A 13958-nucleotide genomic window follows, 5' to 3' on the forward strand; every position below is an offset into this window, starting at 1 on the left:
ATTATACACCAAAACAGATAAGTATTTAACTGCATATACCAAAATATGCACTCACTCAACATTTTTTAATTTACACGTGGATAAACCTAATGAAGGGGGATGAATGGAGTAGATGCTTATTTCTCAGATCTGATTTATTTGAGCATACTTGGTTTCGGTTAACCGGTTCCGTTCGGAGAATTATATACATTTATAAAAGTGGTTTACGGAGATGAACATATTCGGCGAACAAATATTGACAGGATGAATAAAGGAACTGAGAGATCAAGAAAATTGAATTATAATGACTTTACTAACCAGACACTCTTTCAGTCTATATATCTCTAATCTATGACGCGAATTATAGTGATTTCCTCTAAACACAACTCTATCACAGTCAGCTGTGTGTACTTGCTAGTGGCGTGCCATTAAAGACTACTCATATATAGTCTTTAAATTATTGACTTTAATTTATCATGTCGACGCTGAAACCAAATGACATGTCCTCATAACGTCCATCGTCGATTACATGCATTAGAAAGGAGATAACCTTTCCACTGAGCAAGAGGTGTTGTGAAGCAAAAGAGAAGAAGAGAAAGAAAACTTGGAAGCTTTGAGATCGAACTCCACCAGATTATCTTCCATCTGATATCCTCCGATAAGTATAGGGTTCTTCGGATTCACACCTCCGTCCAAAAACCCTAAACAAACCACATTTTTATTCACCTTCACCAGCGAATTAGACCCGTAGATCCTCCACTTAGCACCTCCGCTCAGCAATAGGTCGATCACGGGAGCTCCACGTCCTCCATTGGAGCTGAAGCACGCACCAAAAGGCTTCACGGCTGGAGCTTTAGCCATCTTGACGTTTCCGGAGAAGGCTGTGAGAAGAGACTTGTAAATGGAAGTTTGCAATACGGTGTAAGGAGCCATAGTGCATATCTTTGTGGCTCCATGGAGTATTGGAACGGTCTTTCCACCGATTTGGATGGACTTCACATTGATAAAATGCTCACCGGACTTGGCATTGCCAATCAAAGGTGTGGAGGCAAAGATCGTAGAAACATCTTTTAAGTAAGGCAGATAGTAATATTCCCCTTTGCCGATCCAAAGGCCACCAGGATAAAGTTTTGATTTCTCGTTGGAAGGCAAACAAAGAGCCATTTTTGGAGCAAGCTGGTACATAGAAATGAGCTGCGAGGGAATGGACAAGTGAGTGTTAGCGAGACCGATGGTTCCTTTGACAGGAGCACCATCAGTGCAGGTCAAAGTCAGTGAAGAGCTCTTTTCACTGTCCATAATGTAAACACCGTTGTATGAATATAATAGCGGGACAGTGTCTCGGAAGAGCCGGGCATTGTCGGAGGACCGACACGGAGTCTTCGTCTTAGTGGTGGTGTTGTTGGGACAGGAGAAGTTCGGGTTCGCGTATGTGCATCTCGTGGAGCCACACCTGATGGGGTGGAAGGAGGAGGATTTGGCGGCTGTGGCGCAGTTTTGTAATAGCGGTCCTACTCCGTTGAGGTCAAGGACGAATTCTTGGCTTACACTCGAGCCAATGGACAAAGGGATGGAGTAGATATTTGTGGCCTTATCTTTATTAACTGGGTGTAGAAATGATTGAAACTTTTCCAACGAGTGTGATGTGTTTGCAAGGTAGAGAAAAACAAGAGAGAGGAGAAGAAAGATCATATGAGCCATTTAAAAAAGGATATCTGATTTGTTACTTGTGGGTGTGGCTATGATGTGAGTTACTAAAACTAACCATCATGTATATTTATAGAATATTATTATCCTCTTCCCTTCTTTATGCAATTTAGATCTGAACAATGGGGTAAGCAAGTTTTTGTGATTTGAGAAGATTAGAATGTAGCCAGAACCATCGTACCACGTGATCTCATTTGATATCCAAATAACATATTTTTTGTTTTCTTTCAGATTTCAAAAAGCCAAAACATATCCGCTTGGCTTCAAAAAGTGTCATTGAAGGATTTTTTAATATATAATACATGTGTATTTTAAAAAAATTAATGTAAAAATTTTGGCTTAAAATATCTAATTTAACTTCAGAGTCATAGAAAAATGTCAAAAGTCAATTTGAATTTAACAGATTTTTTTTTTAATGATGTATTCTTAAGGGAATTTCTGAGAATTCAAGTTACATAGAGATTATGGTCAACAATAATTATCATAAAATACTAAAAATGTCAGTTAACATATTTAGATAACTATATGGTCAACTTACATAGAGATGCTAAAATCTAGTATAGTATATATTTAGCATTAGCCGAGGGCCGACTAGCAAGAAAACTACAGAAAAAGCATGTGTTTATGTATTTAATGATATATGGACCGCATGCCCATATATTTCCAAATCCATACCTTTATATTGTCGTGTAACTTATGAGACTTTTTTTCGGAGCTTTGACGATAGAAATTAGAAAAGCAGGTGTTTTGATTTAATGACACGATATCTGGACGACTGGACCACATTCCCATATGTGTTTCAGATGTATCTCGTGCAATTTAAACATTTTTGTGTCTTCTTCTAAGGTCACTTTAGTTTTATTTTGCTGGTTTAAGTACAATAAACATATGTAGTTCTCGAGGACGCTGCTCTACGAGATAGAGGACTGAGGACCCATACTCATCTGTTTTGGAGGATTGGAAAACTTAAGTTCAGAAAAATCTGCTTCGCTTTGTTATACCAGACATAATGGTAAAGCGAGCAATAGAACCTAGTTCAACATCATATCGGGGCGGAGACAGTTGACGACTATGGGCCGGGGCCGTATGACATCCATAAATTTTAATTTTTCGTAATGTTAACTAAAACTTTTAAATTAAACCAGTACAATAAATAAATGTTTTTTACAGTTATTCTTTTTATATTTTGACCCTTATATATATACATCTAAAATTAGTTATGATAAAATAATTATAATTGTGATCTATCACACAGAACAAGGATAATATTCTCTAAGCAAAAACGTCTTTTTCTTCTGTAAACAAAAGTTTCTTTGCACTTCCCAATCTTTACATATCGGAAGTCTTAAATTGATTTGTCCGACGCTTACACATCTAATTTTTATTTTATTACATAAACTAAAAGTGAGTTTGTTAATGTCGAGGAAATTGCAAGTTGTTTTGACGGGACCAGGTCAAATTAATTTTCTTTCTACCGTCGGTGTTCGAGAAGACGAGAATGCAAGTTCTTGTGTAAATTCTTATAAAAGTTCAACTTATTAAAAAGGACACTGCTGCTATATATTTCTCGTTAGCTTTAATTTATTTGAAAGCACAATGATATGCAACATCGATATTCAATCACGTGCATTAGAAAGGTGATAATCTAGCTACTGAACAAGAAGTGTTGTGAAGCAAAAGAGAAGAAGAGAAAGAAAACTTGGAAGCTTTGAGATCGAACTCCACCAAATTATCTTCCATCTGATAGCCTCCAATCACTATAGGGTTCTTCGGATTCACACCTCCGTCCACAAACCCTAAACAAACCACTTTTTTATTCACATTCACCAGCGAATTAGACCCGTAGATCCTCCACTTAGCCCCTCCGCTCAGCACTAGGTCGATCACGGGAGCTCCACGTCCTCCATTGGAGCTGAAGCACGCACCAAAAGGCTTCACGGCTGGAGCTTTAGCCATCTTGGCGTTTCCGGAGAAGTCTGTGACAAGAGCCTTGTAGATGGAAGTTTCCAATACGGTGTAAGGCGCCAAAGTGGAGATCTTTGTGGCTCCATGGAGTATGGGAACGTTCTTTCCACCGATTTGGATGGACTTCACATCGATTAAGTACTCACCGGACTTGTCATTGATCAGAGGCGTGGAGGCAAAGATCGTAGAAACATCTTTTAAGTAAGGCAGATAGTAGTACTCCCCTTTACCGATCCAAAGGTCACCAGAATAAGTTTTTGATTTTTCGGTGGAAGGCAAACAGAGAGCCATCTTTGGAGGAAGCTTGTACATGGAGACTAGCTGCGTGGGAATGGACAAGTGAGTGTTAGCGAGACCGATGGTTCCTTTCAAAGGACCACCATCAGTGCAGGTCAAACTCAGCGAAGAGCTCTTTTCACTGTCCCTAGTGTATACTCCATTGGATGAGTAAAATAACGGGACGGTGTCGCGGAAGAGCCGGGCATTGTCGGAGGAGCGACACGGTGTCTTCGTCTTAGTGGTGGGGTTGCTGGGACAGGAGAAGGTCGGGTTTGCGTAGGTGCATCTCGTTGAGCCGCATCTGATGGGGTGGAAGCTTGAGGATTTGGCGGCTGTGGCGCAGTTTTGCGATAACGGTGCGACTCCGTTGAGGTCAAGGACGAACTCGTGGGTGGAACTTGAGCCGATGGACAGAGGGATGGTATAGGTTTTTGTGGCCTCGTCTTTTTTTATTGGGTGTATAAATGATTGAAACTTTTCCAACGAGTGTGATGTGTTTGTCAGGTAGAGAAAAACAAGGGAGAGGAGAAGAAAGATCACACGAGGAGCCATTTTTTCTGTTTTTTTTGGAGAGTTGTTACTTGGGGACTGCTGACTTGTGATGTGAATTACTAAGACTAACCATCATGTATATTTATAGAATGTTATGTGTCCTCTTCGTTTCTTTTTGGGATTTTAGATTTTAACATTTTCGGTAAGTTTTTGTCATTCTGGAATGACAGTCAGAACCCAGAAGCATCTTCCCACGTTGTCTCATTTTAATATGAAAATTTAGATTTTCAAATATAAAAAATATATTAGCGAGAGATTTAGTTCTAGTGAATAGGAATAAAGCTATAAATGTTACATAAATTTTGCATGAAACACCTAATTTTTACGAAACAAAAAGTTTTCTTAGAAAAAGTCTATCTTTATAAAACAGGAGAAATAGAATATACTATTAAGAATAGACATTTTTTAGAAAATGTCTATTTTTTTATACCAAATATATCACGTTTTCCGGAACATATTTTATTGAAAAATCCCACTTGGGCTTCAATACCGACACTCGATGCCTGGGTTGGATTGGGAAATTTTTTTTCAAAACTGTTTTATTGGAATTAATAATTTAATATCCACTTTTTAAAAAATATTAAATCCGGCTTTAGCTAAAAAAATACCGACAGTCGAGGCTAAAACAAATGATCAGCAATGTCGAGTTTCGAGATGAGTATGGTGCCGGTTGGTCCAACCAAGAAAAAAAGAGATGGGAATTTGGGGCACTTCATATTTTGATCAAGAAAAAAGTATTAAAGTACTTCATTTTCTCTCAGTCCAACACATTTACACTAACTTGTGTGCAGACGTCGAACTACTTACTATTCATTTGCTAGAGACTAGAGTGGGTAATCTAGATATATTGTTCGTTTTGGGTTGGTTTTACATTAATAGAAAAATAATTGATGTTCATTTTGTCCCACATTTAGATAAATGTATCCACTGGCATAATTTTATCATATTTAGTTTTAACCTAAAGTAGCATCTTTAGAACTTTGGAGCCGAAAAAACATTTAATAATTTTCTCTTTTACGATGAAGATCTGAAAATGTGAAATCCAGCAAGACTCACGTGTACTTTATGGGTTATTGCCGACAAAGATGAAAGATATATCGAGTAGTCTCGCCCACATGCAGTAGTTATTTCTTCGATTTGTTTTGGAGAATCGGTATATCTATCTGTAAATTATTCTTATTCAGTACTTTTTTGTAAAAACGTTTCTCTAATCAATTAAATAAATATTTAGTCTGTTTGTTATATTTTTCTTTATTGTGTTGAGATTTTTATTTTTATAGAATTAGTCCCATATATATTATTTCTATTTGTTTTATCTCTAAAAAATCATAATTTAATTAAATTTGTTATTTCTATATATTATTTCTATTTGTTTTATCTCTAAAAAATCATAATTTAATCACAATAATATAAATAAGCAAATATAAAAATTATATTATTGTTGAAGTGACTTTAGTGCAGTGGCAGGAGGTAAGTCCATTTGTAGAAGGCGCCATCACACCTGAGATCGAGTCCAGGTTCCTAGGAATGTAGGAATTTGGTTAATGGGCCGGCCAGTTGTGGCCCAATAGTTGACAAAAAAAAAAAATTATATTATTGCTTAAAGATGTTTTTGTTTCTCTTTAAATGCTTTTGTTTATGTTTTGCATATTTTGAATACACGTTACGAAAACAAAATGAAAATATATAAACCGAAAAAGATGGACCAGACTTTGTTATGAGATTTTTGAATGAATATGATAAACAGTTCATAAAAACTGGTAACTGTAAGTGAATATGGACCAAGCTTAGTTACTTATTATAACTCTAAATTATAGGTCCATTATAGAATACATGGTGTTATAGTAATTTTTATTTCTCACTTTTCGTTACCACAATTACTTTCCTTTCCTTTTGTTGCCTCTTCTCTTTTGTCATCTACTCTCTTTGCCTCCTCCAATTTCTCCTCAGATCTTGGTCTTACCGTAATTGGTAATTTTCTTATCTCTGTCGTTAGTTCTTCAAGAACAAAAATGTAGCAAATGCTATCAAGAACACTACTCTTGAAATACACTACAATTGATTTGAAGACTCTCTCCTCTAGCTTATGTTTCCCTCTGCTCTTTGGACTTCCACCACCAATTTTTCCTCCAAATTTGCCAAGATTTATATTCAGTTCACACATCTTCCCTTTCTTTCTGTTTCTTCATCTTTTGCATGTCATATAGTTTTGTTTTACTAAAATCAGAGAGCCTGAAGAGGACATCTATTAGTTGATAGAAGTGAAAACAGCAGGACACTGATAAGTGAAAACAGCAGGACACTGATAAGTGAACTGAAACATAAACAAAAAAAAATACTTACTGTCTGTTGTACCCACGATCTGTCATCTCGGGCAATAGGCAAGAGGGCCTAGGCCGGGCTTGTCTAATGGGCCAAGAGCGTATTACTGATCGGCCCATCAGGCCCGGAGAAAGGAAGAGAGCGCGGAGATGCTTCGTGCTGGTCAGCTCGCAGCTCGGTCCCGGTCAAAGATTCCCGCATTCAAGAGGATTAATTAGATCGCGCAAATCGCGTCCTATTAATTATGCATTAATTGGGTAATAAATTGGTCGGTATAAATATGTAAGGGGGGTGTCAGTTGTAAAGGATCGAACATTTTTTCCAAAAAAGCAATACAAATTCAAATACTCAAAAACTCTCTCAATTCTGTTCGGAACTGTTTAAACGGCGATAAGCTCCTCCACATTCAAATCACTTCGGAAGGAGAAGTTCAATCTCAGTTTTCACACCGTCCTTAACGATTTTACAAAGTAATCTCAACTTAATCAAAAGAACAGGAAGAAGTGTCAAACCTCAGGTTGAAAGAAATCAAAGACCGGTCTATGTTCTTACTCTATCCTAGCCAACTGTAATAAAAAAAAAACGAGGAACCAACCTTAGAAATAGATCACATATTGAAGATGTTGCACAAAAACTAAGAAAACAAATTATTCACCACAAGGCAAGTATCATAAAACAATTCAATTTTTTATAAAATATCAAATAGACCAAACCAAACACTCCAATTACAGAAACACTCAAAAGGCAATTTACTTTCTAGAGTTTGAAGGATTCATATGAGGAAATATATTAAGGAAGAAGGTTACCTGGTATGAATCGTAAAAGTACAAAGCAAGTGATGTATTTTAACTGATACACATTTGAATAAGAAAACAGATGATAGAACAGAACCCACCATCTTTGTGAGCAATTCCCCACGCTTTGCCATGCCTACAGTCCTGCATTTGAATTCATGATTAAATAAAAGAATCCCCCAATGATTTGGTGACATAAACATTTTGTCAATAGGGAAAGTAAAATGGCCATGCCTACAATTTTTTTATTAAATTCACCACCAACAAGATCGACGAGATTCAAACCAAACTAATAGAAACCATGAAGCCATGCCTACAAGTTAATATTGTTTGATCACCGTGAAGCCATGTTACTGTTCTAATATAAACCAAGAAATTTATCAATTTATATAGGAGGTGCATCCAAGCGATTCAAGTTGAATTTTTCTCAAATCCTCTTCTGATTAGAAATTGTGTATCTTGAAGAAAGCGCCATGTCAAACACATACCTTACATGATTCTTACATAATACATTTCCTTAAGCATAACAAAGGAACAATGAACGAATACATATATACAGTAAGACCAGTACAACATAGTCTAAAGAATCTTATGTTAGAAAACTCTTATACAAGCAAACAAGTCATTTCTATACCTGGGCGAAAGCAGGAAAAAATTATACATTGAAACTGAATTAGATATGGAATTAGAAAGCAGAAGATGAATTAACAAAAGCATTAGACTGTCATATGCATATATGAGAATAATCAAAGGTTAACCATAAGCAATCAATCGGAAGATCAAATGAAAAAAAAACCTAGATATGCATAAGAGAGAGATCTACTATAGAGATTCCCGGCTAAAGTCTTGGAATCGAGTCATCCAGCGGTGGATAGTGGAAGAGAAGTAACAATCGGATGAAAAAACCGCTGCTTAATCACAATGATAGTTGATGGTGATTCGAAATCGATCACGGAGCTTAAGATTGAACAGAGATAAGAGAAACGTTTACAAGCGAAGGATTTGGAGTGCGTCCAGCGTGGCAGGTTTTTAGCTGATGTGTATTATTTGTTATAATTTAATTGGTTATTGATTTTTACTGATGTTTCAACACCTGGAAAGAAACACTTCTACTTTTATTGTATTGATTTAGAGAAAATGAAAATCTACAAGAACTTAGCCTATTATCATCATGCATGCATAATTTCGCAACACGTCGTGAGTTACGTGATAAGTGACAACAGTTCATTGTTTCGAAAAAATGGAAAAGATCCGCCGATTGAGAGGTAGCAAAAATTGATAGTTAGTATATTTTTTTATATTTTATTTAATGGATGCAATCTTGAGTGCTCCAGAACTACAAATTTATATAACTGACATGGTTGGGGTTCACGTCAATTTTTTTACTTTCAAAATACCTTATATTTTTTAATGTAGCAAGTATATGATAGTGTTGTATATTGTTTTGAATTTGAATATAATGTAAAGAAATAAGAGAAATGATTACAAAAGGAATTTTTCTTTTGTATAATGATGTATCATGGTTTTTGTGGTTTTTAATCATGATATAAAGAGTTTTTTAGTGTCTTTTGATTTGTTTTCTAGGATGTTTTTGAGTCTTTACAGGTTTTATAGGATTTTGGCATGAAAGAAGCAAAATGGAGCAATTTGGATCGTTTTGGAGCATTTAATCAAAGAAGTCAGTTTGGAGTTTGATCAACTGACCAGTGTCGATCGACACTGAAGGAGCATCGATCGACACCCAGTCCAAACCGACAAGAGAGCCAAAAATTGGAAGTTTTACAATTTAGCCCAAAATCTTCCATATTTGCAACACAAGTCCCTGACGTGTTTTAGGACATATAAATAGTATTTTTAGGTTTTGAAAATCATTAAGTTATTTTCTAGCAATTTTTATTTCAACCACCTTGTTGATTTGAGAGCTTTTGGGAGAGACAGATCTGATTTCATCTGTAGAGAGAAGATTCTTGAACTGCCTTCTTACTTCTTAATATCAAATTGCTTATTATTCAGAAAAGATGTCTTGTTCTTCATTAAACATGTCTGAGTAGTTTGCTTGTTAGGTTTAGGGTTTTTCATAGGGTTTTTATGAATTATTAGATCTGTTTATTTAGGCTTCATTACCTTTCTAGATCTTCATCTTAGGTTGTTCTTCATATTAATTCTTGATTGATCACCTAGAATAATTAATAACCTAGGAAAATAAATTGATATGCGAATATAATTGATTTTTCTGATAAAACCTTTTGATGAACAAAATTATTTCTTGCAAAGAGATTTGATTTAATAATTTTGTGAACAATCCAAACATGTTTTTAAAGCTGATTTTTAACCTAGAATTTTACAAAGAGATTTGGATTTCTGGTTTTAAATTTAGATAATATTTGCAGTGAGAACTGATTTATTTTACAAAAGTGTTTAGAGTTCTAGATCTGTTCTTAATTGCTTGAATCCTATTTATCTGTTGATTTAATAATTTGTAATTTCCTGAGAAATTCCCTAGACCTAGCTTTTTGATCTTCTGAATTTACAACAGTTTTTATTTAATATTTTGCATTGTTATTTCAATTTTAATTTAATCTCTTTAGCATAATTATAAAACTCTACAATTTATTGTGTAATCTAGAGTCCTTGTGGAATTCAACCCCTAAGTACTGCATCGATCTCTTAATTTGAGAGAGTGGCTCTAGGGTTTAATTTGAGCATATCATATAAACAAAAAATATATATATAAACCGGAAAATATTAAAATTAAAAAACAAAAAAAAAAACTAAAATCTTTGTAATATTTTTAGGGTGTGATCAGTTGGTGCAAAGTAGGAAATTTTGTGTAACTATATTTCTTCCTCCTGTACAGTTTAAAGGAAAGCATCAGCTCAAACAGTAATATCCCAATGGCTTCCCCCTGCCACAACGCTGTCGCTCATGACTTGTATTGTAGTCGGGGCCCGATGATATTGTTAAGGGTTGTGGTGGCAGTTGCCACCAGTAAAATACAAATAGGTAAAAAATTTACACTATGCATGAATCATTTATTGGCACAATGGTTTGAGAACAAGCTTAAAATCTACCAAGGTCAAAGGTTTAACAACACCTAGTAACAATCTGCCCCATTAATTTTTTTTGCTGGGTCCGCCCCTGAGTCGGACCCAATGATATTGTTGCTTAAGTTCTTCTTCTAGCTGGGGAAGGGAAGAATGATAGCCCCGGGTTGCGCTGCTTGATGCTCCAATCGAAACGGATGATCTGATCTCATTCAATTGGCAAGTAATAAATTTATAACTGATTAACAAAAACTACACTTTTGTGTGTCAAGAAGAAAAATGTTGCCAACTTAGGCTTCTTCTTCTAGCTGGGGAAGGGAAGAATGATAGCCCCGGGTTGCGCTGCTTGATGCTCCAATCGAAACGGATGATCTGATCTCATTCAATTGGCAAGTAATAAATTTATAACTGATTAACAAAAACTACACTTTTGTGTGTCAAGAAGAAAAATGTTGCCAACTTAGGCTATTAGGTTTTTCATAAACGTATAGAACAATTTAAAAATTTGCAATACGATTCTAATAGTAACAAAATACATATATATGATATTGTTCTGTCCCTTCGGGGACATCCGATAAAATGATATTGTTCTAAGTTCTAACTGTCTCATATCGTGCGGAATGGTATGGATTCGAAGCTTTTAACAAAAACCTTTCAAAATTTCTACTAGTAAAACGCACGACCACTCCGTTTTAGTACTTTAGCTTCACAATAGAACATTACTCCTTATATTACTATAATGGTATTCATAGTATATTCCGTATTACAATAATCCCTCGGTTGTTGTTTATTTTAATTTCTTGAGGTTTATTAAGAGAAACAGTCGATGATATATAAAGATTACAAAATCATGTTTTGGGTACAAGAAGTATTGCGAAGTAAAAGCGAAGACGAGAAAGTGAACTTGGAAGCTTCGAGATCAAATTCCACAAGATGATCTTCCATCTGAAAACCTCCGATCACCATCTCCATCGTCTTCATATTCACACCTCCGTCCAAAAACGCTAAACAAACCACATCTCTTTTCACCTTCACTAGCGAGTTCCATCTATTGATCCTCCACTTAGCTCCGCCGTTCACCACCAAATCAATCACCGGAACCGCCGTTGCACTTTCCATCCCTTTGGAGCTGAAACATGCCTCGAAAGGCTTCACCTCTGGCTCTGCGACTCTCAACAGCTTAGCTTCTCTCACGAATTCCCTAACCATAGCCTTGTAAGTGGAAGTCTGCAAGATGGTAAAAGGAGCCAATGTACATATCATAGCGTTTCCACGGCTTTTCTTATCCAAAGGAACGTTCTTTCCAACGATTTCGATGGAGTTCACGTCAATGAAGTACCGACCGGACGATCTGTCAACAATCAGAGGAGTTGAGGCTAAGTTCTTGAAGACATCGTTAGTGTAAGGAGAGCCTTCTCCAATGAGAAGGCTCCCTAATCCGGTTGGTTTAGAGGGCAAACAGAGAGCGAATTTTCGCGGGGTTTTGTGCATGGACGCGAGCTGTGACGGAAGTGAGATCAAGGACTTTCCAAGACCGATGGTTCCGTTAACAACCTCCGGCTTAAGTTTCAAGGCGTTAGCGTCGTTGGTGCAAGTCAAAGTCAGCGAAGAGTGGACGGTTTTAGTGACGCCGTTACGTTTCAAGATGGGGAGAGAGACGGAGTCAATACCGAGAAGTGTGTTGAGTGGATGCTCGGTGAAGGAAGTGGAAACGTATTTGCCACAAGTGGTGGTCTTGTTGAAACAGAACGAGTCTAGCTTTGCTTGTTTGCATCTAGCGGAGTTGCAGCGGATTGGGAGGTAAGTTGTGGATTTTACGGCGGTGTTGCAACGGAGGAGAACGGATGATCCACCGCCGAGATCGACGGCGAGGCTGTGAGTGAGAGGAGAGTGATTGTTGTTACCGAGGTTGAGGTTTGTGTAGTAGAGATACGTGGCTTTGTCTTTGATCAAGGAAAGTAGAAAAGCCGGTGGGTTTGGTTTGTTGACGCCGACGGCGAGGGAGGTTTGTAGGGTTAAGATGATAAAGAGTGATAACAAATTGATCGGAGCAGCCATTATTGTATAATTTTTTTGTTTCTTGATTTGGAAAATGGTATGGTTGCTATAATGGAAGTGATAGTCTATTTATAATAATCAAGTGTTCCCTTGGTAGCTTTAGCTTGCCCTGAAACCTTTGGTAGATTTCCTTGAAAGCTTTCTATTTAATTATATTTATATAAGAGCATCTCCAACGGAGTTTGAGTCAATATTATAGAAATTAGAAAGCTTCTCATACAATATTGTAGAAGAGTATATACTCTTTTCAATCTCATATGGTTATCTTATCATATATATAATTATATATTATCTTATATATATATATATACTAGCAATTGATCCGCGCTACGCGCGGTAGTTAGATTAAGGTGTATTCTGAATTTTGTTGTGTATTTTTTTTTGGTTACGTTTGTTGTTGTATTTGATTTTGGTTGCTTATGTTGTTTTGTTGGATATTTTATATACAAATATAATTTTGCAGTAAGTATAATTTAGTATGCTGTTTTTCCTTAAAAAAATTGAGATCATTTTGTGTGTTTTTTTGGTTTTTCATATTTTTCAAGAAAAGGCTAGAAATCTCTAAAACTCAGGAGAATCGTTTTTTCTCTTCTTTTTCTCTTTTCTTTCATACATTAGCACATCATGTATTATGACGAAATTTGAAAAAATATATATATAATGGTAGATGAAATTAATTTAAATCTATATATATCTATCAAATAGTTGCAAACTAAAATGAAAGAGAGAAATACATAAGTTTTAAATATAATTGCAGTTACTGAACCTATGCATGCCATTTTTTATAACTGTTTCAAATGGTTTTTTCCTTTTTTATTATAACGTCTACTGATTTTGTTAGTTTAAAGTGAATGCATTGACTAAACTTATGCATGCCATTTTTAATTATGTGTGATGCATTTGTAATTATATAGATATTTACCTGTTAATATCATTTAGATTAGTTTAACAATTAACAACATATGTTTAAGTAATTGTTTTTTGTTCATTTGATATAGGGTGACAAGATTGAAACAACGATTACTGAAGATTTGTTCGAAACATTTGATCATCAAATAGAAGAAAATGATTGGAAAATATTTTCAACTTTTTATGTCTGTTACAATGACCGACGGCTTAAGCACACTGATTGTGATTACATGATCATGTTCATCAATGAAACCACCATTGAGAACTCAGCAGTGATTTCCAACAATCACTTTTTTGATCTTGAAAGGTTTGATAGAGTTTTCGAAGGATATCATGCTGTGAGAAATCT

General features: G+C 35.8%; 3 protein-coding genes and 1 long non-coding RNA gene across 5 annotated transcripts; all 4 read right to left on the bottom strand.

The window, feature by feature from the left end:
• Window positions 263-1781, bottom strand: LOC104770247 (basic 7S globulin-like). The gene has a single exon (XM_010494648.2). The coding sequence runs from the start codon at window positions 1678-1680 to the stop codon at window positions 514-516; it is 1167 nt and encodes a 388-aa protein (XP_010492950.1). The 5' UTR covers window positions 1681-1781; the 3' UTR covers window positions 263-513.
• Window positions 3214-4627, bottom strand: LOC104770248 (basic 7S globulin-like). Its single transcript, XM_010494649.2, has one exon. The coding sequence runs from the start codon at window positions 4480-4482 to the stop codon at window positions 3316-3318; it is 1167 nt and encodes a 388-aa protein (XP_010492951.1). The 5' UTR covers window positions 4483-4627; the 3' UTR covers window positions 3214-3315.
• LOC109131325 lies at window positions 6269-8455 on the bottom strand. Of its 2 annotated transcripts, XR_002036957.1 has the most exons (4): window positions 8422-8455; window positions 7700-7742; window positions 7317-7370; window positions 6269-6796 (listed from the first exon to the last, which is right to left on the bottom strand). It is a non-coding gene; the product is annotated as an uncharacterized LOC109131325 (long non-coding RNA). The 2 variants fall into 2 exon arrangements; XR_002036956.1 differs by lacking the exon at window positions 6269-6796 and having other exon boundaries at window positions 7269-7370.
• Window positions 11355-12764, bottom strand: LOC104770249 (aspartic proteinase nepenthesin-1-like). Its single transcript, XM_010494650.2, has one exon. It carries the CDS (start codon window positions 12698-12700, stop codon window positions 11483-11485), a length of 1218 nt encoding a protein of 405 aa, XP_010492952.1. The 5' UTR covers window positions 12701-12764; the 3' UTR covers window positions 11355-11482.

Source organism: Camelina sativa, chromosome 20 (assembly GCF_000633955.1).
Source record: "Camelina sativa cultivar DH55 chromosome 20, Cs, whole genome shotgun sequence".
Taxonomy (NCBI): domain Eukaryota; kingdom Viridiplantae; phylum Streptophyta; class Magnoliopsida; order Brassicales; family Brassicaceae; genus Camelina; species Camelina sativa.